Below are 26,065 nucleotides of genomic sequence, written 5' to 3'. Positions count from 1 at the left end.
CAAAGGAGGACTGTTCCTGCAGCTTGCACTTGCCTGACTCTTTCCTGCTATGCAGAATATACTGTTTGGAAGGATGCAGTGTGATTTTGTGTCTGAAATTATTCAGCTCTTGCTTGACCAAAAAAATGTGCTTTAGGTTTTTTTTTTTTTTTTACAGAAAGGGCACATGTAGAAAGTTTCATTATGCCAAGAAAAATAATTAACTTCCAATTCACAATCCCTTTTTTACTATCTCCAGTTACTATCTCCATGTTACAGACAAAAGAACTAAGCATGTGAGGATTAGATCATGTCCCTGCAGTCCTGGGGATCAGACTTCAGTTCCTACCTTCTGTCCTACTTCTTGGACCATGCTGCTTCCCAGAAATTGAACCAGCTCAACAAATTTGAGGCAACTTTGAATGTGATCTCTAAGGTCATTCATGCTGCTGTTTGGTCCTAGTCCCTACTGTGGTGCTGAAGGGGTCTGATCCCCCTGATTCTGTTTCTTCAGACTTCTCTAAGGCCTTCACACTGCTCAGGGTAGTGCCTTGTCTGAACTGATTTCCAGGCTTTTCTGGGTTGTCACGGTATTTGTTCTAGCAGCATGGAGTGCACTCAGGCACATAATGGTGAAATCAAGTGCACAGCATTAGTATTTCAACAATTTTTATATAATAGCACTTTTCTCAGCATCACACTATGTTTTTTAGAAGACAAATTTTTGTAGGAAGGATTTACATCTTTGGAAATTGACATCTTCTCATATTTTCTACTTGTGTTTGTACTTGCTGCCTCTGGGTGCTACTGGAGGAAAGCTTATTTTTATTTATAGTTTCATATGTGTAAAAATGTAACTTGTTTCTTTATCACATTTTAGCTACTGGAAGCAGCCATGTGCCATTCAGCATCCTGTCAACAGAGCAAAGAACCAATTTCCCCACCACCAGCACCTCCGTTTCCACAACAGGCACCAAGGGTGGAGGGAAGACGTTAAGGTCTCTGCCAGCCAGCACCACACTGGCCCAAACAACAGAGATTGCCACCACTGGTACTGAAAACATCAGCTCTCCAGGCCATTCTCAGTCTTCTTTGGGAACCCAGGATGCTGGTGGCAGAGGTGCCACCGTGTCGTCCGTGAACCCATTGCATATGGGCTCTGCTTCAGAAAGCAATTCCCCAGGTGAGCTCTGACCACACAGCAGACACCCAGCTGCACGGGGAGTGAGGGCATGCTAGAAGGTGCTGGATGATGCCATTGGACATTACGGATGAAAATTTCAACTTCCAGAGAAAAGCGCATAATCTGTCTCTTGCATTTAGCCACCAGGGAAAGCCAGCCTTGCTGCCAGAGTGGTCTGGCCTCGAGATTGCTGTGTTTTCAGAGACAGTACGATTTTAAGACTGCCCCTTTGGCTGTGTTTATACAAGTGGGAGCAGCACCAGTCATTCCTGACTGCCACCCTGGGGTGCAAAGGTGGTATTTGCTGATCCCGTACAAGCCTGCCATGCTTTCTTTTGAGTACCAGGGATTTGGGTGCTGTGTAACCTCCCCCTCACTCACTGCAGGTGCAGAGGTGATAGTGTGGGTGCCTGGTGCCAGGTCAGACCTGCAGTACTGGGAGCAGAGCTGAAGGGAAGCAAACCCAAAAGTGCTCCCATGTCTTGTTCCCAGTGCCATCTCCAGGGTGCCTTGCTGTGAGCAGCCCCTCCTAGCACAGGAAAAGGCTGTGCCTTCACAGTTAGCATTTTCCACAGGTTTAGGTTTTCTGCCACATGCTCTCTGTGCCCTCAGCCTGAGGGTGGTGATGGAAGAGAGCACACCTGCCCGTTTATAGCTTAGGGTGCATAAATCATTTTGCTTTGCCTTTTCTCAGCAGAAAACACCTCAGCAATGGGAGGACGCCTGCCTCTCACCAGTACACCCAGTGTGGTGTCAACTACTGCCAGTAAGGAGAGCAGCACAGTGCTGGTGTTGGACCCCCACAGACCTTCCAGTGCCACAGGGAGCTCCGCTCCCACTCCGCCCCACACCAGCACCTTGGACACTGTCCTGCTGTCCTCATCGGCAGCAGAGCCTGGGAAGGAGAGTAATGTTTCGCAGAGTGGTGCTGGACTCAGTGAGCTTCCCACAAAGCTGCTGCCTGCATTTTCTCCCAGCATTTCAGTGCCTTCACCTTCAGCCACACTCTTCGTCCACAAGGAGGGGACATCTCAAGCCCCAGGTAGCCACAGCATGTGGAGCACAGAAGCAGAAAGCCTCACATCTCATCCTGACACAGCTGGGGACACCCACACTGGCCCTATCCCATCCTCCACAGCGTGGCCTGGTGTGAGACATGTGTCATCTGGCCGAGCAGGATCCCCAGAGCCCAAGGGCACCCATTCATCCAGGGTCTTCACCTACTCCTCGGCTGCTGGTGAACTTTCCAGTGAGTTTTTCTGAACTCTGGGGGGGCATTTGACTGCCTCTCCCTTTCCCTCCTCTGTGGGATTGGTATGACACAGCTATTGCAGGTGTCATGGACAGCATTTATAAGTGGTCATGGTTCTGCCCAGTGGTGGTGTTTATCTGCAGCTGCTGATGCTTAACAGAAAGGGTCTCACTCTTGAGAGATGTAGCTTGTTGCTGTAGGACACATCGATTGCCTGTCTGGGTTGGGGTGATAATTATAAATAACATAAGCCTACCACTATGACTCTAATGGTACTGATTCCTCTGTATTTGGACAGTCCTGTCTGCTCTGAGGTGATAAAATCAGATGTCTGCTTTTCGATCCTTTTCCAGCCATTGGCAGCAGCCATCGCTCCGTAAGCAGCTCAGGTGCTGAGGAGAGGATGTCCAGCCCCATCACCGAACCCGTGTACAGTTCATCCACGCCTGCGGGTGGTGAGGAGAGCATGCTGCACTCAGTGGCACATGGCACACTGGCTGGTGGCACAGAGAGCTCTTCTTCCCATGCTGAAGCTTCCAGCTCTCCAGAGCCATCTGAGCCAGCCCTGGTGGCGCAGGGCAGGACAGCCAACGTCTCCAGCAGCGGCAGGGGTTTCGCAGGCTTTGCAACAGAGACGGTCTTCGTACGTTCTGCCAAGATACCCACTTACTCTTCTTTCCAAAACGATCTCACAAGTAAGTTGACGTTTCCTGGTGTACATCTGGGGGGAATTCACAGTGTCCTGTTTTTCAGGATGTTGTACATAAAGTTCTCGTTCATTACTACGTGCAATACCACCTGTGGGTTAACTCAGGGGGATGTTTCCATTAAAAGACTCAAATCCAGACCCCACACAGATGGGGAACTGTTCCAGAAGTGGAGCCATAAACCCTCCTGTTTTGAGGGCCGCATGACTTTTTTTTGCATCCTAATTGGTTTCTTTTGAGTGATGCTTTCAGAAGTGTTTCGTGATGACCTAAGTCAATTGTAGAATGAAAACAAATTTTCCATACCCTATTTTATTTTTTTAAAGTTGGCTGAACTTAGCTGTACATCCCGAAATTGGCATTATAAGATTGATTGCACCTTTTATGATAAATAATCTGAATTTTTTTGCAGACTGATGCAAAGTTTTGAATCACTGGGTTCATGATAAGCTGCAAATTAACATAATGTAATAATTTCATCCTGCAGAGGCATGAAGTTCACTGTGTCTAAAAACAAATTGACTGAACAAGATGGATATTCTGTAGATGGGAATGGAGGATAAGCGGGAGAGGATATGAGTTTTGTAAATTATGAATGATAAAGAGAACAGTTGGGTTTTCCTGCTTAGCTTGCCACAAATATCATGGAATGTTAAGAGCTCGATCACTTTAGGAAAGCAATATGTTAAGAACAGTGATTTGGAAACCTGCACGTTTCATGGGACTCTTGTGTCTGTCAGGGTTCACCATTTTAGAATCAATTAAGGAGTGCGTAAGACTCCTAATCCCATACCCATGTTTGAATGGTGCTTGAAATTTTTAGAAAAGCATGGACAGGTTCACAGACAAGAACATCTTGTTTAGCAAGCGGTTTTAATGTGACATCAAAATACTTTCATATTACTCTGTCTTTCTAATATTTTTTGTCCTTTTGCTCCAGACTCTTCAGGTAGCCATCAGCCAGTCAGTAGCATCGATGCTGAGAAAAGGACCTCGGTTTCTCACACAGATGGCACATACATTTCAACCACATATACCAGAGGAGGAGAAAGGACCCTTCTGTCTATCTCCAACAGCAGCACCTCTGCTGACTCCTCAGAAAGTTCCACCTTTTTTTCTGAAATTTCCAGCCCTTTTGATGCATCAAAATCATCTGTGGCTCATGACAGGCAGACCAATGCATCAAACAGTAGCAGTTTTGTTGAACCATCTACGGAGCCATTGCTAGTGCACCCTTCCAAACTGTCGACTTCTGCTTCTACAGACAGCATAGAAAACACAGCTCACTTCAACACTGACACCGAATTGTTGGCCACTGACAGATCGTCTCTCTCTTCATCAGCATTTCCCGCCTCTTCCTCAGTGTCATCCCTGCAGCACTCACTGTCATCAACACCACCACCAACTCGTCTGTTTACGCTGTCAGAACCACCTGAGCTACGCTCGCCCTCTGTGATGGCATCTTCACCCCCTCTGCAGGCTTTGTCATCCTCCTTGCCCACTTCCACCTTGCCCTCCCCATCTTATTCATTAACATCTTTATTGCCTGTGTTTTCATCACCCTCATCCATCTCGCAGTCCAGCGACAGTGATCAAGCAAGCACCACTGTGGTTACGAATGTGGTCAGGCAGCTGCCCTCCACAGCTGCCACAGCTGGAAGCTCACCCAGAGAGACCAACAAGCCCAATGTCACACACCAGCCCCAAAACAGCACCACCTTCACCCCCACCAGGTCACCTCTTTCTACAGCACCCATGGAGCTGCTTGGTGGACGCATCGTGTCCGTGTCTGCCCCCGTGACAGTAACAGAGACTGTCTTGCCTGGAGATGCCACCACCCAAGGGGACAGCTTTGGGAAGGCAACACCACAGCTCATCACGGCCAGTGTTGCTCCACGGGTTGGTCCAACAGATGCACCCCTTAGTCCTTCACCAAGTGCAACAAATCACAGCAACATTGTCCCCACAGTGGCAGTGACCACGGTGAAACCTCCTGTGCTGACAACGCCGGCCAGTCGCCGGCCCACCCCAGGTGAGGCCAGCACTGTGAAAGACCACAGGGCTCAGACACCCACTGCCACTAAGCACAGGTATACCACTGGTAAAAGCACAGAAGCTATGGATCCCACCCCTGCAAAGCCTGGCAAAGTCACTGAGGAAAACATGCCTGTTACAAGTCCTTCTGAAGCCCCTCCAACAACCAAGACCACTGTGAGCATTGCAACTACTTTGGCTGCTACCAAACCAACCAATGTTCCTCCGTCGAGCAGCACGGTCGGGCTGAGGACGTCACCTCCAGCAACAGGTAATGTGTACAATGGCTCTCACCAGTGGTGGGGCCAGGAACAAGCAGGGCAGGAATGCCTGGGTCCCACTTTAAGAGTTTTCAAAGACATGTGTGTGCATGTATGTATGACAAGTCTGCTGTCAGCAGAGTTTGAGGGCAACAACTCTGTCTCCATGCTGTTTTTTTAAGCTAAGGGTTTAGCAATCATGTTGAATGGCTGAAATAAGGGTGAGTGCTTTGGTGAACATTTATGATAGAAAGGTTTAGCTGAAATTTGACAGTTTCAAGAAAATAAAGCTGATTGGCCTTCCAGGTAAGCACAGGATGCACTTTGTATTTGTTGATAGGTTAACGATAATAATTAATAATGATTGATATCTATCTTATTAATGAGAAAGTACAGTTGGCCAGCACTTGGTATTTGTGTTGCAACTGCTTCTCATATTGCAACCTATGGTTGTTTTCTCCCCACCTCACTAAACATTAATCTTCTACTTAGGGGCCTGATGCTTCTCCGGGTAGGCTATGTACCATAGACTTACTGAGTGTGTTGTTACAGTAATTTATTACCACTGCCAGTCTCCTTATCTTCTCAAGTAAATATATTTGCTGAAGTCTTAAATTAAAGGAAATTGACTTTGTGTTTCAAGTTCAGAGCCTGGCCATCATGCTGCTGAAGGATACTGTGTGCGCTAAGGGCATTAATCTCAGTGAAATATTGGCAATAATATATACTCCATCCAATAATTAAGTATTTAAAGGTTACTTCTCAGGCTGATTGGTTTTAATTATAGCTTCATGCAAAAAAAATTACTTTCCTGAAATGAATTTTTTTAAATTGAAAAATTAAGATAATGAATCCTTTTTAGCAACTGATTCACACTTTTGCCAAATTACTCTTTCCTTTGAAAACCGAGATTTGCCATTTACCAGAATGCAAAAGATCCTTCTGCTGTCTTGGACATGGTGCTTTGTACATGGGCAATCACTGCCCTGAGAGAAGCTGCCCTGGTCTCTGCTGTACAAAGCACAAACTGAAGGATGGCAAAGTGAAAGCCATGGTTTTAAATCACACCCACTCATTTCTAGATTAGAGTCACCAAATCTCCTTCTCTCTTGATGCTGAGGTAGCTGTGCCAGGCTAGTCCAGGCATGAGATTGCATCAAGTGGTGTGTCCCGGTGCAGAGGTTGGCTGTGGTGCTGTGGGGTATTGCGGTGACACCAGAAATGCACACACAGGTTTGGCTCTTGTGCTTCGTGCTTTAACCACAGAGCCTTTCTGTCACAGTATCCCGCAGTGGTAGGGAGGAGAAGAGAGATCCAGCAGGCAGGAATTGTGCAGCAAGATTCCTTTATTTAATTACTTTACAACTCTTTTATAGACTTTTTTCTTCATAGTCTAATTGGTCAAAGGATCAGCCACCCCTTGGGGTGATTGGCTAAAATCCTAAAACATCTATTGTCAAAATATTTTTCTACTGTACCATAAATAAAGCTTTGCAAGGTTGCAGGTGTTCATAGCTTATAGAACTCTGCTAATATCTTCCGTGAGAGAGAAAAATATCTCACGGGACTGGAAAGAAGCAAGAGAAGTTCTTGCTAGCAGCATATTGTATCCACACCTGTCCTTCCTGCCTCTGCTGCAGTGCTCAGCAGCAGCCACAAGATAGGTACAAGTGGTGTGTAAGATGTCTTGCTGGTCTTGTAGAGCCTTATCACTGACATGTCCACAGCCCTGCTTATGGTCTGCCCTTGTGGGCATGTGTGATGTGTGTTTGTGCTCATGTAAGTTGTACACACACCAAAAGGAGCCTTTTTTGACCTTTTTTTTTGTTTTTGTTTTTTTTTGAGAGGAAATATTGGATATATCCTTCAGAATTTGCAGTTTGAGTTGTGCAATCTATGAAGCATCTGAGATTACAGTCCTTAATCCCCAGAGACACTGTATATCACAGCAGTGTCTGCTCCCCAAGGCCTTGCTCACCCAGCAGGAAGGGCACTGTGAGTGGTGGCACAGGTATCACTGCTGCGACCATCCCCAGGCTGGCATGGGAGGAGCTCTGGGAAAGGAGGTGATTGCAGCCTCCACCATTTCTGGGTAATCCCCAAACCAGATCAGTGCTCAAGCACTACCTTTGGAGCACAGAAACAGGGCTTGGATGAAAAGGGCAGGATTTTGGTGAAGCAGCCCATGCTCACATGTCTAACTTGGGCTGTTGAGGTTCCTTCTTTGGTCTTTTCATCCATAAACTGTTGGGTTGTTTGCCTTTGGAAAGAACCCTGAGATCTTCTGATGAGCAGTGCTGTAGCTAAGTTGGATGTTCATATTTACATGGATCCATGCTAGACCCCAAGGGCTTTTGAATGAATATTCAAGTGGTTTATATTTATTCTTTCAGCTCCTACAGAATAATTAGGAGCAGGATAAATAGTAAGTGCAAATGATGCAATGAAGCATCTGATAATGCTCAAGGAGTCACAGATGGGGAGCCAGTTAATCTCTTCTAGCCCAACAGTTGATGATTTTTATGATTCTGTAACTATAGCCTGTTTTGGGGTTTTTTTGCTTTTGTAGAGGTGGATAAATGTCTTTCCAACCCTTGTCCTGCGCTGGCCACCTGCAACAACACCCATGGCTCCTACATCTGTCAGTGTCCTCTTGGATATGAGCTGGAAAAAGGAAAGTGCAATTTAGGTAAGAAAACAAAAGTGAAAAACCAGGGATGGAAATAATTATCTTTAATCTTCTAAAATAAATTGACTTAGGCTCAAACTAGTTCAGGAGCTTAATGTTTCTCCCAACCACCACTTTTATCGGAGCCTTTTAGTGTTTATACAAGTGTGGTGTCTAATGCCTGTTGTGTTGGGCTGCCTGGGGAGCAGGCAGAGAGGTCTAAGTACTTCCTAAAAATGCAGCAATGGAGTGGTGGGCTCAGGCTTGTTAGTAAGGACAGATGTGCCCCTTCTGTTCCTGATGTGTTTTACAACTCCCAAAAAGCATTCAGCAGCTTATCAGCCCTGCAAACTCCAGTGAGGGCACTTGGCTTGGGAGAAATGAGTGGGGCTATTGTGTAACCTGGCTTCAGTGGGATCAGCCATGTGTGGAAAGCTAAGCAGCCGTGAAAGTCTTTGTAAGATCAAGGTCTTGTTTCATACCTTTAGCATTTTTTTGGGCAGTTATTAGCTGGAACTCAGGTTCTGACCCCTTCCTTTCTATTAGAGGACTCTCAGTCTTAAGGATTTACAATATTCCATTGTAAAGGGGAATTTGTTTTCATAGATTTTCTTCTGACCCTTAATCAACGAGGTTTAGAGACATGGAAATTTTGCTAAGGAAGCATGGGTGAGGTGTCCCTGAAGAGTGTTTTGAAACATTTCTTCAAGTTGGAATGTGTCAGCTTCTAATTTAGAGGCTTGTTTTGACTATGCCTTGAACTGGGGTATGGGCAGATTATATAAATACTGTGAAGGTGATTCTCATCATAATTTTTGTCCAGAGTTATTACATTAGAGATGTCTGATATACAGTTTGTGCTGAAGATAGGCTCAATGGATGGGAAAAAAATGGGAAAGAATTGGAGACTTTATAACGTTATCTGCAACTGTATTTGTTTTTCTGGTGGAACATGAAGCTGGAGCTCTGAGTTCTTATTTCCACTGCGTATCTCATGACACTTAATACAAGATTTAGGGGTATTATCTCTGCAAGTCTGGACAACTCAGATTATTGCATTCTGCTGCTGTGAATCCAATATGAATCTAAGCACAGAAAAATGCATCTTTTGGACCTCTCTTCAAATGTCATTGCTCATTCTCTCCAGCAGTTTGAAAAATGAAAATGTCCTTTCTACAGTGCTTTATTTTGACTTCCTTATTTGATTTCATTCCATTGCAGGGAGGGGTGAGAGATTTGACATGTTTACCCCAAATTATCATAAATAGCTTTGGTACCTGACAGTGTCTTATTACTACATTTGCCCATCTCTCTCTGTGTTGAGGGATCTATTTAAGATAGTCTGTGTTTCTATATGAAATGTATGAACACTGAAGTGAAATGCTGTCTGTTCAGCAGCACTGAGCTCTGGAATTTGACTGGGACTGTGGGAACATTGCAGCAACCCTTGGGATAAAACCCAAGGCTGTGACTTTGCTTTATTGGGGCAGTGAAGCTCAGACCTGAGTTTTCTGTATGCCTTGTAAAGGGATATTTTATGCAAACAGCCTCTCATGTAAGGCAGATGAAAGCACATCTACACGTGGCACAGAGCTGTGTTCCAACTAACTTGTCTTACTCTCCTTTTTAGTGAGAATATTTATTGGCCAGGTTCCGCTGAAACTTAATATCACTCATGGGAAGTATGCAGAGCTCTTCCACGTTGAGAGGGAGATCCTGGAGATGGTGAGTGTCCTTGCTGGGACTTCAGCAGTGATGATGGGACAAGTCCCCCTTCACTCCTCTTATGACTGTCACATTTCCCAGCCATTCAGTTGTAGCCATGTGGCTCTCGGTCAGTTGAGAGCCAGTGCTGGATGGACTGTTGGCTTCCCCATAGGCTGTGCCATCAATTGCTCCAAAAAGACCCATGGGCTGGGGATAGGTATGTCTCTGTGCAGTTTTTATCCAGATCACTGCATGCATGAGTTCATCCTGTTAGTGTTCCTGAGCTGGCTGCACTTTATTCCAACTCTTTGGAGTAGGTGATTTGGAGATGCTATCAAAGGATGCTGGGTGGAGTCACTGTGACGCTGCCTGTACAGCTTGTGCTGAGGAGTAAATACAAACAACTGCACAGATCCAGGGTCAGGGAGGCTCCTTGGAAGATCTGCAGTCTCCAAGGGGATTGCTTTGAGGTCAGCCTTGCATGGGGCTCTCTCCCTGCTGGCATCTGGCTCATCCCTGACCTTTGTGGTCATTACACAGCAGGGCCACAGGCAGATGCTCATGTCAAAATCCCCAGGTCTTTGTTCTTGTCCAAGGCTGTGCAGTGGTGATTTTGTCCATTCCTTACTGGCAACAGGGCAGTGCATCTCTCTTATAGAGCAGATGAACCCCTGGGATGCTCAGAGTGCCCTTGGTCTCAGCAGGCATCTCTGGGAAACACAGGGGATGGTGTCAGTGACCCAGGAGCACTGTCCTGTGCTACGTCCCATGGGGCTGCCTCCCTCCATCATCCCCTGGGGCACTAACCGCTGCTCTCTCCTTCCTTGCAGCTCAATGCATCGTTGTCAGGCTTGCCAGGATACCACCACTCCACAGTTAAGGCAAGCAGGTAAGGCTAAGGCTACCAGGGGAAGAATGAGAAACTTGAGCATTTGGGATCTTCAACTTGAGATCCACACTCTCCATTTTGAGTCAGTGCTGGGCTTGATACAATCTGGCCTGGCAGTGGTACAGGGCATGAGGAATGCCTGACCAGCTTGCCTCCCTCACCTGGTACTCTCTTCCTGATCTGAGCAGCTTGGAGATGGGTTGCCCAGGAGAGATTTATGGCTGGTTCCAAAGTGAGCTACCAGCATCCCTTCCAGCTCCATATTCTCCTCTCTGTGTATTGGTTAGTCCTGGTTTTAAAGTCTGTCACAGTGCAGGGCTCTTTCAGTGTGCATGTAGTGCTGTGTCCGGGATAAGTATCACTCGTGTTAATAACAGTCCTGTGTATGAGGTGCTAATGATGACATCAGACTGACCCATGATACTCAGGGCTGTTTTGTTTTGTTTTTTGTTAGGGAGGCAAATTTTGTGCATGTTTCAGTGCAATCCACGTTCTCTTTAGCATCCAACGTGACTTTCTACGATGTTATCAGCAGTGTGAAAAGCTACATTCGGGCTTGCAAATCCCCCGCTGAAGCCTGCCAGTTCATCTCCAGCCTGAAATCACTCCACAGAGGTAAATAGCATCTGGAGGGCCTGTGGCAGGAGGGGAAAGGGATGTTTTATTTGGCTTCTTTTATAACAGGGGGAGAACGTTTTGCCGTTTGGAAAAATCCCTTTGAATCTTTTTATCTTACTTAAATGGGAGTCATCTTAAGAACCTCAAAGTACAAAAGGGATGCAGATACCGAGCCTTATCTTTGCCACATGTGTGAGAAATCTGCCTCTCTGTGAAAATATTGCACAGCACAGGGTTAGAGGCATTGTGGGGCAGCCTTTCATCTCTGGGATGTGACACCAGGCCCAGCCAGATCAAAAACCCATAAGTCTTAATTCCACACACACAGCTAGGAGCCAGGAAAATTGTGTGAAAGCCAAGAGACAAAACCCCGCCAGTGGACTCGATTAGAGCTGCTGGAGGCTGCACGGTGAGCTCTGCTCTCCTGCCTGCCCAATTTCAGTGTTGCAGGTTGTAAAATGGTTCACAATGAAGACCTTTCGAGTTCTGTACTGAATCCTCTCTGTGCTAGAGGGGAATGTGGATACAGCACAGAAAGGTGTGGAGAAGGACACCAGTGTTGTGCATGACCTTCTCCAGGTGGACCCCAATGCTGTGCCCTGGCATCTCCCAGTTCTCACTTCCTGAGGGAGCAATAGAGGACATTTAGCTGTGAGAGGTACCTCAGGATCCTTGAAAGAGTTTCCTGCAGGGAAACTGCTGCACGTGGAGTTTTGTGACTTTTGGCTTCAAGGCTTTCAGGTTTGGCCTTGAGGAGGATGAAGGGCAACGCTTAGCCCAGGTTTAGTGGGAAAGCCCTGGTATCATTTTGGCAGAGTATGCATGCAGATGAGAAGTTTAGTGTGTGCTTTTATTGCAATGTGCTGTATTTTAAAGCCACACTCTGGCCAGGGATTGCATAAAATTATTTGGTAAACCTGCACAGATTATACCTACCTATTACCTCTGAGCCAATGCTTCTGTAAAGTCAACTTCTAACATGAAATAAGCAGAATAAGAAACAAATTATATTCTTGTGTAAGTACCTAAAAAAAAGATGTCAGATTAAAAAAAAATTGATCTAGCAAAGAGAGGTTTGTAAAAGGCGAGTGCCACATGAGTGACATATTTTCCATAAAATCCTATTTCCCATGAAATTCCATTTAGTCTGACCTCCCAGTAAAAAAAGTAAATTTGATGTCACAATTTCCATAATTTATCCACAGTTTTGCTGAATGCTCATTGTAACAAGTCTGACTTTCTAAATTAAAACACTGCTTCAAAGTAATGTAAATGAAAGTACAATTTTTTTGTTAGAAAAATGAAAAAATCCAGTGCTTGATGCTGAAATGGAAAAGAATTGGTTTGGTCTGAGCAAAATGTTTCGCTTGATATAAACTTAAAAATTGATTTGTTGAACTGTGTCAGGGAATGAATGTATTTGAGCTCGAGCCAAACCAGATTTCTCTTTTTCATTTCCCCTTTTGCTTCTGAACTGAAACATTTATTATTCACCCCCTCTATTTGCCTGTACAAGTGATGGTAGATACACAAGAAATGGTGACATAGGGTAATGTTGACTCTCTCCTAATGGAACAAATATTACTAAAAAAAAAAAAAAAAAAAGAGAGAGATTAAAGCAGCCATCAGCTGAGTGGGATGCCCAGGGAAAGCAAATGTGCATAATGATAATGTTGGGTTCAGCAAGAACCATGCTGATGTTGGCCACCTCTTTCCAATCTAACAGTTGGCAGCTTGTGCAGACAGAAAGACCCTGAATGTGACAAGGAAACTTCAGAATGCACTGACTTTGACGGAGTTGCGCTCTGCCAGTGCAAAAATGGGTACTTCAAATACAACAAGATGGACCACTCCTGCAGAGGTATTGCACTTTATGTGGTGTATTTTGCCTGAACTTTCCTTAAAGTTTTTGTTCCAGTGGAAACGAGTGTGTGTATGTAGTGCTGTACATGCAAACCCCTCAATATTATGAATAAATATTAGCAGCTCAAGCTTCTTTTATTTAGTTAGGGGGCTTTTCAGCAGACACTGAAGATACAGTCTCTCTCTAGGAATAATATTATCTCTTTCTGGAGCATGCTGTGAGTCACAGTGATGGAGGAGAGGGAGAAGAGGGCCTGGCTGCTTTGGGCTCCAGTTCAGTGGCACAGAGCAGAGATGACGTGTGTCTCTGCCTGTTTTGATTTTGTCTGAACTCTCAGCGAACTTAGGGGAAGTGCTTTAAACTCACAAGCTTATATTAATACATCATCAGTATTTTAAAAACTTGTATCTGAAAGTGATTATGAATTTATTTTTCAGCTGGCTTCCAAATAGAAATTTTAAGCTTAAAGATTGCATTATTTTTTAGCTACTCCTGAGATCAACAAATCTGGTTTTGCTGCATTTTAAACAAAGTCTTTGCATGCCAGCGTTCAAATGACTTCTGTAGGATCAGGGTGTCCATTCCCTAGTTTGTGGTTGCTGTAGGCCTTCTTAAGAAATGCAGTTTTCTGATGACATATCAATAACAATTGCAGTGGTGGTTATATATTGCTTCTGGCACTGCCTGCTGGGTTGCTCTTGAAATAGGAGGAGATGTTTTGTTGGTTCCAAATCTGAGAGTGAGAAAAATGTGCCTGGAAATAACTCACGTGCTACAGACTCTGGGAGGGACAGCTCAGAGATGGGCATCTCTGCATGCCAGGTCAGGGTCCTGCCTCTCCTGCACTCTGTGGCTCCTTTGTGTCAAAACCTTTCCCTTTGTGTTTTCCTTCCTTCCCCTCATCTTGTATGTTGGAGGAAGGATTTCTTTTGGGAAATATTTATTTTGGGAAAAACCAACCCTAGAGAGTCAGAGATAGGCTTATGTAGTGAGTGAGGAGCTGAGCTGAAACTTGGGGAGGTTTTTACCCAATTCTTGTTCCATCATGGACAGTGGGGACCTAGCAAAAGTTACTTCATTTGTCTTGTTCATGTCTCTTGTCAAGCAGTGAAGATAAATAGCTGAAAGGCTGTGAGGCACTTGGATGTGATGGTTGCAGAGGGCTAAGAGATATAAGATCGTGTACATGTGATTACTCCATACTTATGAAACTTGTTTGCTGTGGAAAGTATAAAAACCTTATCTGTAAAGAGTGCAGCCTCAATTGCACCTTCATCTCACTGCTGTCAGTAGGCAACATCTTATTGATCAGATTGAGAGTATCTGAGGGACAGGGTTGATGTGGGATTTAGGCTGTAGTGCAGAGGCATGAGGGCAGCACTGACTGCATGGTGCCACTCTCTGACAAGATACGAGATTTTCATTATCACTTGCGCTCATCTGGGCAAGCCAGGTGGTTGGGATTTTTGAAGGCTTTTCCAAAAGCCAAGCTATGGTCCCCATTTGATATTCAGGGCTATTTTGCTGATAAATATAGCATACAATATACTAGCCTCTTTGAAAATCACTGCCCTCTCTGTGCCTAAACAGGAACCGAGGTCTCGTGAGCATCCGACCCTCATTGTGGGTTGTGAAAATGGGGTGTAGTAGCTCCAATTATAGTATTTCCAAAGAGGGAAACGGCTATTGTGCTGCCCTGTCCGGTCTCCCCCGTGGGAAGGCTGGGAGAATTGGCTGCCCTGACCCACAGTGTTTGTTCTGTCCTCCTTGTAGCATCTGTCCTCGGGGACATGCTTGGAAAAGTATGGACCAGGGAAGGGTTGGGTCTCGAAGCCACAGGAGTTCCAACATGTTGGCCATGGTACCTCTTGCTGAGCTGTTCAGTGTCTCTGGGTTGCTGCTGATTTTCAAACTTCTCAGTAGCTTCAGGGCTATTTCAGTAACAGAGCAACAAACCTGATGTGCCAGCTTTTCAAGGGCATGCTATTTTTACTAGTACAAAGTGTTTCTGGAATGAAGCAAGGAGCAGCAAAGCAGGTTTCCAAAGAGACCCCTGAGTGTTTTTTGGGAAGGCAAAGGCAAAGGAATCCTAGGTTGAGGAGCACAACTTGATAGCTTTGCTTGGCCCCTGACACTTATGCCTTTCCTCTGTTCCCTGCTTGTGTTTGAAATCTTGCCAAGTGAGTGTGACAGTGAGAGCTCTCCTGGGAATGTGTTCAAAGGAGCAGGAAAGATGCCAAAGGAGAAAGCAAAGTGGCAGGAAAAGACACGGTGAGGAGAGGAAAATACATAAGCACCAAGTTTTTAAGTGAGACAGAGAAAAGCATATTCAGGATCTTGCTTTTCCTCTTTACTGCTCCTATATCCTCCTGACCCGAGAGCTGTGTGCCAGCGAGGTCCCAGGGCTGCTCCTGCCCATGGCACAGCTCCAGCTTTGAAACTGCTCAAGGTGTATGTACCCACACACATTATTGGGCTAGGGCTGGGCTTAGGGTGGGCTCCAGCACCCACCTGCCTGCTCCTGCAGGCCTTCCCAACATGCAGGCAGTGGACTGGGGCTGGGACTGGGGCTGGGATACACGGGGCTGCTGTGCTCATTAGAGAAGGCAACCCCAGTGAGCTGTGAGGTGATGCCTCCCTCTGTTCCACTGCACTTTTCGTTACTGCCTGATCCTGTGGTTCACTCTGGCAGAACATTCACTCCATAATGTTTTCAGTCTGCTTTTGTTAGCAAGTGAAAGGAGCAACCCATCCAATCTCCTTTTGCTAATGCCTCAGTGAGATGAATGAGCCAGGCAAGGATCCTTTGGGATTTACTATCCTTGCCCTGGCTGTTGGTTGACTGAGGCTCTTAACTCTTTCACAGTTACCTCTGGTCTCTTCCTTTACTTCAAAAACATCATCTTAGGGGGAGAAAAATACATCCAGCACAAAAAGCATCGCAGTGAGGTGCAGCAGGGGGGCTGTGTAATGAGCTTCACCCTCCTGATCCCCAGCTCTGGAGTGAGGGAGGTGGTAAAGGAGTAGTGGAGTTATATAGGGCAGAGAAAGGTGTGCAAGACCAGGTATCATGGACATCAGCCCCACCATCATTGTTGGTGCAAGTTGCTACAGCAAGTCTGTGTCTACAGGCACAGAAGTGATGTGAGTGCAGCACTTTTCTGTGTCCACACATCCTGAGGATGTGAGGCAGGCAGAAGATGGGAAATTTTATTATACCTGGGCTTGCAACATCTATTTCTGGGAGCCAGAACTCAAAAGGGTCAAAGAGAACCTGTGAGTGTTCAGAAAAAAGCTGCAATAATTAGGGAGACTCAAAGATCTCAGTGGCCTCGGCTTTATTAAAGATAAAGGAATGATTTGGGGGTGGTGAGGAGAAACCTGATCACATAACCTTTTCCAATCTAATAAGCAAACATTCAAAGTCTGGAATTTGACACTGGGGCAATTCAGACCAGAAGGAAGGTGAGTGTTTTTAGTGGCTGAGGAAAATTAACTTTGTGAGCATCTGACCCAGGGCTGTGGTTGATTGTCTGTCACTGAAAATACTAAAATCAGTCTTGGGTGTTTCTCTAGAATGTAGTTCCAGTCCAACTATTTGATTTGAAACTGGAATTAATTTCAGGGAAATTCAGTGACAGCACACAGTGTTTGAGGAGGGAAAAAATCCATGAGCATTTTTGTTTTCATTTAACAATTCCCTGTGTAATGTGCTACAGGGGTTTCCCAGACTCTCGGACGATGTCTTGCAGACCCCCAAGGGCTGCTGCCTGTGCTGGCCCTGGCTTGTCCCTCTGCCCAAGGTGACTCTGTCTGTATCACTCCTGCCCAGGCCTTTGAGTGACCACCTTTGCTGCCCCTGTGAAAGGCAGCAGATCTGCAAGAGCTCTGGTGGGGCTATTGCTGTGAAAAGCAGTGATCTTATCAGTAATTTGAACCTTGTGTGTGTCCAGTGTATCATCCCCTTTGCTGTTCATCAGAAGGGTAGTATAATTTCCTCAGATAATTTAGGATAGCTGTCCGTAAGCATGGAAATTATTTTATTTTGAAGTAATGGTTTCAGTTTTTCACCAATATTTTGCACATAGCAGTTTTCTGGATTATTTAGACCTCATAAATTCAATTTCTATTGTATAGTAAAATATTAGTTAGCTGCAAATTTGAAAGATCAGAAAAGAAGGTGACACAAAAAGCCCCCAACCCATTAGCATACCACTTTGGGTTACCCTGACTGTGTTTGCATAACATCTTGTTGCAATACTAACATTTAAAAGTAATTAATAACATGCACCAATGCTAAAGTAGCATAGTTCCAATGGGCTTTCAAAATGAAAACTGGAGGCCCTTGCAGATTTTTTACATTGCTATTTTGTGTGAAGCACTACAAGTGTGCAGTGAGTTTTCATCTGGGCAAGAAGAAGCTCTGCTGGGAATTCCATTGCCAGCAGCCCTCCCTGTGCCAGGCTCTGGGCTGGCTCTGCCTGGAAGCCCTGAAACGGCTCCATTAAAGCCAGCGGGAGGTGAATTTAAGTGGGCGATGTTTTGCCTAAACCAGAGGACATCCAGCATCCCATCAAAGCGCATCGTGTTCCTGCTGTGCAGCCACGGTGCGGTCAGGCCCCTGGGGCGGTGGAGGTGAGGCTGCCGTGGGAAGCGCCGGTGGGAAATCCCTCCCCGCTCCACTACGTGGTGCTCACGGCCCTTCTCTCTGTTTTCAGCCTGTGAAGATGGATATAAGCTGGAAAACGAGACCTGTGTGAGGTATGGTGACTGTTCTGCCCTCCTCCTACCCCACCATCCTTGCTCTGGTGACTTGTCGGCACAACTGAGCCGCTGAAACTCCCTGTTGTTCTCTGTTCCCAGCTGCCCCTTTGGCTTGGGTGGATTCAACTGTGGAAACCGTGAGTACCAAATTTCATTTCTTTTATTTTCCACAGTGTCAGAAACGGGACATTTGAAACATGCAATTGCAAGTGATTGTCTCTAAAATGCAGTAGGTACACGTTACTTTTGTCGGTGTTTATTGTTTATTCATTTTATGTTGCAAGTCATTTTGGGACCTTCTTTGACAAAATTGACTTAATTTGACAAAATTTCCGTAACTAAACGAAGGAAAGATCATCTTCTTTCCCTATATAGTCTGTCAGGATAGCACATATAGTGGGCACTCTCGAAGCAAGATATTTGAAGGTGAATCCATGAAATACCATTTGAATCATTCTGATCTATCAGCGAAGGGAATCTACTCCCTAGGGAAACAAGAACTTGGGAATCTATTCCCTAGGGAAACAAGAACTTGTTTCCATTTCACTTGAAAATTTAAGGCAATATTGCTTACAGAGGGGGGGGAAGGTGGGAACTAAACAGTTAATCCCTTTGCATGGGGACTGTGGATATGTTACACTGGGGTTTCTGAGTCCCTGTCTCTCCCATCTGTAGCGTACCAGCTCATCACGGTGGTGATTGCAGCTGCAGGAGGGGGACTGCTGCTGATCATGGGCATAGCACTGATTGTCACCTGCTGCCGGTAGGTACCGCTGCCAGGCCCGGCTCATCCAGGGTATCCTCCCAGTGGATTACACTCAGAGCTTCATGTATGAACTCTGAAGGACTAAAACATACAATAGCCAAGGACCAAAACATAGGTGAAAACATAAGCTAAGCAAGTGGGTTAATCAGAGATACTGAAGTATCACATTTTGCTTTCATTTCTGGCATATATATTTTTTTCCCCCAGCAGCCAGGCTTAACAACCGAATAGGGTGTCTTTTAAAGATACATCTGGGAATCATGTCCTCTAAGGATGGAGAGGCAGAGTGAGTCCTTCCCACGCAGTGCTGTAAGGCTTAGAAGCCAGGAAGCAGACTCCAAAAGTGCAAGCTAATTAGAAAGGAGAAGTTTAGGCAACAGGAGAGGTCACTTGGCATTGCTCAAGGGGTGTTTGAGTGTATATAATGCTTTTTTTTGGGTTGGACTTGATGATCTTAGAGGTCTCTTCCAACTTGGTGATTTTGTGGTTTTCAATTACCTTTTTGGACAAGTCCTGCATGTGCTCTCACTCTGTGTCTCTCTCCCTCTCTCTCACACACACACATCCCTAGTTCCCATACCAGTAGGTGGCTTTGGACAAGATGTGCTTGCCTAGGAAGTTGGTTTGTGATTTATGTAATCTGAAAAGGGATGTCTTGCAGTAACACCCTCTCCCCACCATTCCAGTCCCCAAATCTAGGGTTTCAAAGCTCTCTGATAAAGTTGGCAACTGGATTTGTCAGTAATATAGACATAGCAGTGGCTTGGTGGGCACAGTGGCGTGCCCCTGTTACCCAGTATTTTGAGCCAGAGGGATGCCAGCAAACCCCAGCCAGGAAATGAGGTGGCCAGTATGACTCCAGGCCCCACACTGCAGATCTCCACAGGGATGGACTGATCTTCTCATGAGTCCTGGCCTTTGGCAGCTTATGTGACTTCCTGGAGGATACTCTGCTTTGAACTGGAAATGTCACCAAAGTCTACTCATACAACACTATGGTCCTGGAGGGACATTTCGTGTCACTCAGGCCAGCTCCTTGCACGTCTTCCTTCTTAGGAACTAACATAGTGCCTGCAAGTGCTATAATTAATAGCATGGGGGCTCCTATACTTTCCCCCCGTCAATTTCCATGAGTTTTTCCATTGACTTAGATGAACATGCATGTTTTTAAGAGACAAGGGGCATAGCTGGAACAAGCTGGAACAGGAGGGATTCAAACTGAATGTAGGGAAAAATTCTTCCACCAAGAGAATGGTAGGGCACTGGAATAGGTTGCTCAGGGAGGTTGCTATCTCTGTCTATGGAGATTTCAAATCCCACCAGATAATGCCCTGAGTTGCATGATCTGATTTCATATCTGACTTGGCTTCAAAGCAGAAGATTGGACTATAGTCCTTCTGAAATGATCCTCATTCCCAGTTAAGATTCATAACATCAAGTAATGATCTCTCCTGAGATCATGTCAGAAGTGTATACAAGGTAGCAGGATAAGTTGTAAGTTTTCACTTTCCCTCATTGTTTTATAAACAGGAAGAATAAAAATGACATAAGTAAACTGATTTTCAAGAGTGGGGATTTCCAGATGTCACCTTATGCTGAATACCCGAAGAATCCCCGGGCACAGGAGTGGGGCAGAGAGACCATCGAGATGCAGGAGAATGGAAGCACCAAGAACCTGTTGCAGATGACAGATGTGTATTATTCGGTATCTATCCATAGCTTAACTTTTAAACCTTTGTGCCTCACACAGGAAAGAGATATTCCTTTTTTTTTATGGAAGAGCAGATCCCTTTCCTGCAAGATAAAAGGGCAAAGCAAATCTCTTCCTTAGACAGCAAGGCAGCAGGAGTCCTATGGGCTCTAGCTATTAGCTGTGGTGAATATCACAGACATGTCATTAGAGAGAATGCTTAGGAAATGTCTAGGAATGTTTTGGAAAAAAAGCCCAAAAAGCCCAATGCTAGAGTAGAGATGGACAGTTAAAGTTTCTGGACAGACTGCTAGGGTTCCCTGTAGGCAATTTTCTCCTGTCTACCCTCCCTGATGAAGTGGAAGGTTGAAACCTTTAGCTGGGGAACTTAGCCTCAAAACAGGAAGATGCTGGTCACTGAGGACCCCTCTTTTCTTCCATTCCTTCCCTCTCTAGGGTACGTAAGGAGCATCCCTTCAGCTCTGAGGGAATATGGGGTAATAGGCTGTGTAGGGCACAGAAAGACAGAAGCACAAGACTTTGTCATGGCTGGTACCATCTGCTAATGTCTGTATCCAGAGCTGTGGTGCTGCTGTATCATCTGTCACTCATTTTCAGCAACATATACTCTTTAAGGTCTGTGTGGGTTACTCATGTGAGTGAAGGTTGCAGGATTTCACCCAAATCACACATTCTGGACTCCTTGCTTTCCAGAGCAGAGAACAGAGAGCATTACTATTTTCTTGGCTTATATTTTAAGTTTTCCAGTAAGCAAATTTACTGGGTTCTACAGCATGGAGGCAAATAATCTTCCTTCATGCTTCAACTAAGAATGAGATATTTGAAAATGAAAATGCATTTCCTATTTTTTTTTTAAGGCTCTTATTATACTAGAGAGGGAAACATTTTAGCAAGCAGTAGGTGATGAGGGCTTTGAATGGATCTGCTCTGTAACAGATCAGACCAAGTGGCTTCATGTTATTCACTGGGTGAAAGGATTGTAGAGTCTTGATCTTAGACATCAATGTTCCTCCATCAAGTGTCCCCAGGAGATTTACTTAGTTACAAGAAGGGAAGAGAAAGGAAGGTCAGATTGTCTTGTATTTGACATGTAATTCAAGGGCCTGTGTTGGGAGAGGAGGTACCTATGGGAAATGGGGAGAGAAGTGCTCCCAGGTAATACTCAAAGCAGGAGACTAACTCTGATTTTCTAGAATTGTTTCCTTTAAGGATGTGTACCGGTTTGGCCAAATTTAGAAATATATCCTCTGAGAGAAGGCACAACCACCCCTCCCCCACCAGGTTCGGGAAAAAAAAATTTCTGGGCATAGGCAGCGATATGGGATACACATCATAACGTCACTCCAAGACAGGATGGCTCTGGGACGATATCCTTTTCATGAGAGTTGTTTCAATACCTGAGCTCAGCAGTAGGTTGTTTTTTTTTAAATTAAAAATTAACTGTGTACCTAGTCTGCACTTGATAGTTAGGTAAACTTCAAGTCTGTTCATTGGCCAGATGTCAAAATTAGATTTCATCATAACAATCCCTTTGGGCAATACAGCAAAGATCATCCTAGATTATTAGATCATTAGAGATCACATTGTTCCTTCTAGCTACTGAACTAACAGCAAGGAAATGTGGTAAGGCTGTGCCTGAAGGAGGATTTGAGTGTGTGAATAAGACCCTTTTTATTTAATTTTTTTGCTAATACAGCCAACTGGACTGAGAAATCCTGAACTGGAAAGAAATGGACTTTATCCTCCCTACACTGGTTTGCCTGGATCTCGACATTCATGCATCTACCCTGGACAATACAATCCATCCTTCATTAGTGATGAAACCAGAAGAAGAGACTATTTTTAGCAGAGAGTGGGGAGGGAGTGGAAGATTGACACAGTTGTGTGGCCCTTAATCCCCAGGTACAATCTGTCTCCTGGGTAGTTCAGGCCACATCAATCTTACTCTTCCCATTTAATAGGAAGGACTTTGAACTTCATGCAGAGCATTGCTGCCCTGAGGGACGGTCACAGTTGCTGAGCATCAGAGAGGAGGAGGAAGAGGAGGGAATGGCTCAAGAAGCACATCACTAAAAAACCCAGAGGGAAGCTGACACATGTACTCCATATTCGTTCTTCACTCTTCGCGCTACATGGCAAGCACGGATCAGTACAGGCAGATGAACTGTGCCCAGCACTCTGCATTGAATACCACTAGGGAGTGTCTTGTTTACAGATCTCACTTACTGTTGACTGTGCTTGTCTTCCTAGCCAGCCTTCATGCAAAGATTCACTGTGCGACTGCTTTTGGTAGGGCAGGTTTGCCCACTCCCTTTTACACCGCTGCATTGCTGTCTGCTCCCTGCCTGACAGGGAAGCTGGCTTGTCTTCTGGCCCTCACCTTCTTACTGGTAAAAGTTCTCCAGATGTCTGGGTCCTTGCTGAAGCCCAGTGTCTGGCAATATTGGCTGAATTAATGGACCGATTTTCTCCAAGGAGTGCAGGAAGGTTAGTCACACCACTGCAATTTTAACTGAAAAGAGGCACTGTTGTGCTGCTTTGCAAACCTTCTGTATCTAGGGAATGTTGTTGTTTTGTCAAGCGGTGTTGTTCAGAAGTGATGCCACTACATGCCATCATGGTGCTTCCATATGGGATCCTTTGGGGCTCTGTTTCCCTGCAAGGATTTAAATGCCTGTGGAAACAGCAATACAATATTAAATAATTAATCACAGGGAAGAAAAAGATGAGCTGTGAATTCAGAATGCTCTTTATGAGGAATCGGTGAAGGAGCAATAATGCTGTAGCCTTGGCTGGGCAGAGGAACCTGAATTCTGGGCACTGAAGGTGGAACATTGTGTTTTCAAAACTTCACAGTCCACCTTGAGCTCTGAAGGAGCCGTGGAGGCTTTCAGTGCATTGCAAAAAGAGGGTTCACTGCAGTCAGTTGCATTTAAGGAAGTGAAAAACATGATGCTTGCAATCCTAGCATAGCGAAGATCACTTACATTGAAGTGTTTTTCTTTCTTCCATCCTGGTTTCGAGTGATTCAGACCAGGCAAGTTTCCTCACCCAGGTGTGTTCGTTCATATTAGCAGAAGCTGAAGAATGTAAGTTGTTGCGTTTCTCACCATAGCTCAGATGGAAACTCATGGACTGTATTCTGACCTAAACTGGGTGTTGAAAGAGATTCACTAATCACAGAACCCTAGAATGGGTTGGGTTGGAAGGGATTTTACAGATCATCTTGTTCCAACCCCTCTGCCATAAGCGGGGACACCTTCCGCTAGACCAGGTTGCTTGAAGCCCCATCCAAGCTGGCTTTGAACACTTGCAAGGATTGGCTAACTTCTCTGGGCAATCTGTTTCAGTGCCTCACTACTCTCATAATGAAGAATTTCTTCCTTATAACTAATCTAAATCTACCTTCTTCGCTTTAAAATCATTTTCCCTTGTCCTATCCCTACATGCCCTTGTAAAAAGTCCCTCTCCAGCTTTCCTATAGGCCTCTTTAATTACTGTAAAGTGCTCTAAGGTCTCCCTGGAGCCTACTCTTCTCCAGGCTGAACAGCCCCAACTTTCTCAGACTGTGTTCATAGGAGAGGTGCTCCAGCCTCTGATCATCTTTGTGGCCTCCTCTGGACTTGTTTCTTCTTATGGGAATGCTGAACACAGCACTGCAGGTGGGAACTCAGGAGAGCAGAGCAGGGGGAGAGAATCCCCTCCCCACACTGGTTCTGGTGCAGCCCAGGACACAATTGGCTCTCTGGGCTGAGAGAGCACATTGCTGGGTCATGCTGAGCTTCTCGTCAACGAACACCCCAAGTCCTTCTCCTCAGGGCTACTTTCTATTCTCCAACAGCCCACATTTGTGCTGGGGATTGCCCTGACTCATGCAGGAAATATAATGAAATATAATGAAGTATATTTACCGCTTATCTTTACTGCACTGTTAATCTGAGTCACCCAAACCTTGTTTAGATACAAGGTCCAGATGCAGTTTCTCCTCTTGAATGTGGCTGTGCTTTTAATTCAAGATGGCTGCTTGTATGAGGATAACAAATAGCACAATTCCTTAGTCACTAACCCACCATATCTGCAGTGTGTACATAAGCTGATATTCCCTTCTTCCCCACCATGCTTTAAAAGGCACAGTGCCTACAAGTAAGTTCATTAGGTAGCTCGGCTTGCTGAAGCACTGAGGATCACAGGGTGCATCCCTGAAGTGCCTAACCCCACGTAAGGGCAGCAGTTCGGATGCTCATGTGTTGTGTGGCTGCTCACTGGAGGCAAACCTGGGGTGATGATGAGGACCCCCCCATCAGGGAGCAGGTACTTGCATCCTACAGATGGTGTGAGTTCCCAGATCCTCTCACAGCTCTTTAAAGGCTGTGGTGTTCCCAGAGGTCAGTAACAGGTACTCAGAGGAAAGGGAGATAGCAACAGGCAATTATTGCTGTGTTGGCTTAGAGGTTTCTGGTTCCTGCTCAGAGTTGCTTCTGATACTGCCTGGGGCAGTATTCTTTGCACTTACATGAACTTTTGGTGACAATGCATGCAGCTTCATGCCTGCCTGATCCATAATCAGCCTTGCAGCTGGTAGTACATAGCTGATCTCAGCCACAGGGGAAAAGAAATGGATGCTTATGGGAAGTACAGCTGCCTGAGGAAAAGGAAAGCTCTACTTACAGTATCCAAAATATTATAACAGGTAAAGCACAAGAATTAGCTGTTCCCTGCCACAGTGATCAGAGTTTGCAGTCCACAAATGAGGTTCTTCTCCGTTTTGTTAGCAGCTGATCTCTTAATTGCACAGGATTCATTGGCTGATGAGAACTAAGGAATTTTCTGTGCTGTGGGATCCTTCAGACAGGAGATTGGCAGGGTTGTTTCTGTGTGGGTGAGTTCCCTCTGTTTTTGAGAGTGCCCAGGACAGAAAGGTCTGCCTTTGCCATGGTATGGAGCAGAGTTGTGTCTTTGTTACAAAAAAAAAAAAAAAAAGAGGAAGTTGCAATTCATGCTAAATCTAAATCCAAAGCCTATACACAAGCACTGGACTTTGTCCCTTTTTAATAAAGCACCTTGTGATAAAGGAGGTGTCCCAGCAATTACGACAATCCTGTGATATAAGCATGTGCCAGCATTTCCTCAGATAGGGAAGCATTTAGGCCCATGCTTACAGGCAAAGATGTTTAATTGCTTGGTTAGTTCAAAGACTAGGAGATGAACCTCTATGTGTCAAGTACAACACACACACAAAGTGTGACATACCAACTCAAAACTGCAGATCAGTCCTTCTGTACAAAGAGTACATGAACAAAGCTTTTGGTCTATATCTCCCAGCACATTGCAAATTGGAAGGGATTTGAGTGTAATTGAGATAGGACTATTTCTAATTGAGAACACAAACAAGTTTGCAAGTAATTAATTTTAATATCTTAATGGTCTTCAAATTCTTCTTAAAGTATATCTGGGGAGAAAGAGTCTCAATAAATCCAGCAAGGTTTTTTGAGTGAGGACTGCAAAACTTGGACTTTTCTGAAACAGAGAGTGTTATTGCACTGAAATTTTCTCTGCCATAGGAGGTAAACACTGGGGCATTTCTTTTGAGGGTTTATCCATTGCAGCCTAACCTTCTATTGAGCTTGGGTGAGAAAGGAGTCACAGAGCCAATGCACAGTCCA

The 26,065-nt window shown here is 45.1% G+C and overlaps 1 protein-coding gene across 5 annotated transcripts in view; it reads left to right on the top strand.

The window, feature by feature from the left end:
• The window catches only part of HEG1 (heart development protein with EGF like domains 1), a 46,311-nt gene extending 23,457 nt beyond the window's left edge, over window positions 1–22,854 (top strand). For 3 of the 5 annotated variants that reach the window (XM_048308844.1, XM_048308847.1, XM_048308846.1), the window contains 14 exons: window positions 860–1,162; window positions 1,857–2,411; window positions 2,768–3,109; window positions 4,062–5,426; window positions 7,985–8,104; window positions 9,714–9,808; window positions 10,621–10,679; window positions 11,134–11,294; window positions 13,024–13,158; window positions 17,880–17,922; window positions 18,025–18,062; window positions 18,601–18,688; window positions 20,222–20,396; window positions 22,099–22,854. In XM_048308844.1, coding sequence (XP_048164801.1) covers window positions 860–1,162; window positions 1,857–2,411; window positions 2,768–3,109; window positions 4,062–5,426; window positions 7,985–8,104; window positions 9,714–9,808; window positions 10,621–10,679; window positions 11,134–11,294; window positions 13,024–13,158; window positions 17,880–17,922; window positions 18,025–18,062; window positions 18,601–18,688; window positions 20,222–20,396; window positions 22,099–22,248 — 3,629 coding nt within the window. In that variant the 3' untranslated portion in view covers window positions 22,249–22,854. The remainder of the gene's footprint in view (window positions 1–859; window positions 1,163–1,856; window positions 2,412–2,767; window positions 3,110–4,061; window positions 5,427–7,984; window positions 8,105–9,713; window positions 9,809–10,620; window positions 10,680–11,133; window positions 11,295–13,023; window positions 13,159–17,879; window positions 17,923–18,024; window positions 18,063–18,600; window positions 18,689–20,221; window positions 20,397–22,098) is intronic. The other 2 variants (XM_048308845.1, XM_048308848.1) reach the window with 2 other exon arrangements.
• Window positions 22,855–26,065: the final 3,211 nt, after the last annotated feature.

The sequence above is a fragment of the Corvus hawaiiensis genome, chromosome 7, assembly GCF_020740725.1.
Source record: "Corvus hawaiiensis isolate bCorHaw1 chromosome 7, bCorHaw1.pri.cur, whole genome shotgun sequence".
Taxonomy (NCBI): domain Eukaryota; kingdom Metazoa; phylum Chordata; class Aves; order Passeriformes; family Corvidae; genus Corvus; species Corvus hawaiiensis.
Note: the sequence above shows the minus strand (reverse complement) of the source record. Positions and strands in the feature narration are given on the sequence as shown.